This window comes from Condylura cristata, unplaced genomic scaffold (assembly GCF_000260355.1).
Source record: "Condylura cristata isolate star-nosed mole 26May11 unplaced genomic scaffold, ConCri1.0 scaffold00040, whole genome shotgun sequence".
In the NCBI taxonomy this organism is placed as follows: Eukaryota; Metazoa; Chordata; class Mammalia; order Eulipotyphla; family Talpidae; genus Condylura; species Condylura cristata.
In genome coordinates this window covers 6,318,926-6,321,193 of record NW_004567141.1, presented here as the reverse complement: position 1 = coordinate 6,321,193, position 2,268 = coordinate 6,318,926, and the positions used below count along the sequence as shown (strand labels likewise).

The window sequence follows — 2,268 nt, the reverse complement described above, 5'->3', positions numbered from 1 at the left end:
CCAGGATCAGCATCCCCATCAGAACCATGCTGATCCAGATCCATTTCCTCTGAACAGAGCCTGGGGCGGGGGTCAAAGGCTGGTGTCAGACCTGCCTCAGTTGGGCTGGGGGGCATGCAGGGGGAGCAGGTGGGTTTTGCACCTCAAGTGTCCATTCCGGCTGCGGTCCCAACAGGTCTCCTTCCTCATCTTCTCCCCACTGGCCATGCCATGTTAATATTTCTTCTGTGTGGCTCTGTCCCGACTCCCCATTCAAATCTCAGAGGCCCCCACTGATGATCCCCTCAACCTGCTTGTCTTTTCTCCTCCCAACTCCTGCAGCAGCACCTGTTTCTTGCTTTCCTTTTTGTACTTGAACCATATACTTTGGGTACCAGCCCCAAAATAGTTTTATTGATTTTCCAATCATTTACATAACTGTGTAATTTGGGGACTTTACCCCTTCATTCGTGCACAAGTGCCACTTACGCTCCAGCAAAGCTTCTGGGTTGATGTCCCAGCCCCTTCCTCTCCTGCCATGCTCACACCCCCTCTCGTAGCTACTCTTTTTCACAGCCTTATTGTTGCTGTTTGGCACCTTTCTTTTGAATCATATACTTTGTGTTTGCTTCAGCTTCAGCATTTAATAAATGATTTTATATTTAGAAATTACTCCTCTCTGAACTATTTCTAATAATTCTTGACACGCTGTGTGACATACACTGGATTGATCATGTTTATGGGTTGCGTCTTTAAATCCTCACCACAGACCTAGCAGGCAGATAAAACTACCCATCTCACTCGAAGGCTCCAAATGAGTGTTCAGGGCCCACACCAGGTGCGGTGACGCCCACTGCCCCGCAAGTCCTCCAGGGCAGGGTCTGCCTCCTTTTTCACAGACCCCCCGGCCCCCACGCTGCACATCGCAGGTGCTCAGTCACGCGTGAGGGCTGAATCCCGAGCGGCTGAGGGAGGAAATGACGCAGAAGAGACCTTCTGCCCAGAGCTCCCAGGAGCCCCCGCGCTGGCGCCCGTGGTGGGCGGGGCCGCGGAGCTGACCCCCCTCATGCCCCCCCCCCGCCTTCGCTTGGTCCTGCCCTGTGTCCCAGGGAAGTGGGGGGCTAGGATTTGCGTGGACCCAGGGCCCGGGGCTCCTGCTCCTAACTCTGAACAGCCCTTTACTGGCAGAGGTGACAGCGTGGGTGGCGGCAGGTGCGGCAACGCCATGGTGACCGCAGGGGGGCGCTCTCGGCGGTGGCAGCGTCCTCAGAACCGACAGGACTGGACGGGCATGTCACCCTGAACACCTGCCCAGGGAGGGCGCCTGGGCTGGCGGACAGGGGCGCTCCAGGGGGAAGGGCTCATCCTTACACCCCAGGCCCCTCCTCCCTCCCCCGCCCATATTCTGGGGATTCTTTCAGACTCCCAGGCCCGCGGATTCCGGAAAGGGGTTACCCACATGCCTGGTGATGCCACAGTCTCTCACAATGGTCCCATTTCTGGCTTCGCTGGTGTGGAGAGACTAAAGAGGTGCTGCTGCCCGCTGGGTGGGCTTTGGCTGCACCACAAAACAGCCTTAAAATGTCCGTCAGAGCCCCCACTTCCCCTGGGCCTCAGGCCTGGTCCTGCCCACTATATCCTGCCCACTCTGGACTCTCCCTGGTAGCGCACTCACCCTCTGGCGAGCAGATGCTGGGCAGGTGGAAGGTCGCAATCTTCCTGTCCACGGGGTTGCTGACCACACAGTTGAGGCTGGTGTTGGTCTGGGGCAGGGGCAGGGGCAGGGGCAGGCTTATATTCCAGGAGTTGGATACCAGTCCCAGTGGCTCACTCTGCTCCAGCTCCCTGGGGAGCTCCCAGGCCACTGCCAGGTGCTCTTTGTCCCCGGGGACCTCACACTCCATGCTGACATTGCACCAGCCTGATGTGTGGGATGATGAATGGATCTGAATCTGGGTTTGGGGGACAGGCTCTGGGAGGAACAAAAGAGAAATTGAGCTTCAGAAGGGAAACCTGTGACAATCACCTGCTCTCCCCTATGTGACCCAGCTGTGCGAGGTTGTGGGGAAGGAAACTACACCCCCACCAGGGGTTCTCCCTCCCAGCCCAGAGGCAGAGGGCTAAGACCCCGCTTGCTCAGTCATGTCTAGATAGTAAATAATCTTGATGATATGACATACTTATATATGACAAGCATATAAATTATAATGTAGGTACTAAACACAACACAGAAGGGGCTGAGAATAGATGGTGAAAATTAAAATTCATGTTTTGAAATTTGATTTGAAA

General features: G+C 55.6%; 1 protein-coding gene across 1 annotated transcript in view; it reads right to left on the bottom strand.

The window, feature by feature from the left end:
- Positions 1-2,268, bottom strand: part of LOC105854436 — a 141,466-nt gene that overhangs the window by 895 nt on the left and 138,303 nt on the right. The window contains exon 4 of the mRNA XM_012733261.1: positions 1,655-1,951. Within this exon, the coding sequence (XP_012588715.1) occupies positions 1,655-1,951 (297 nt within the window). The remainder of the gene's footprint in view (positions 1-1,654; positions 1,952-2,268) is intronic.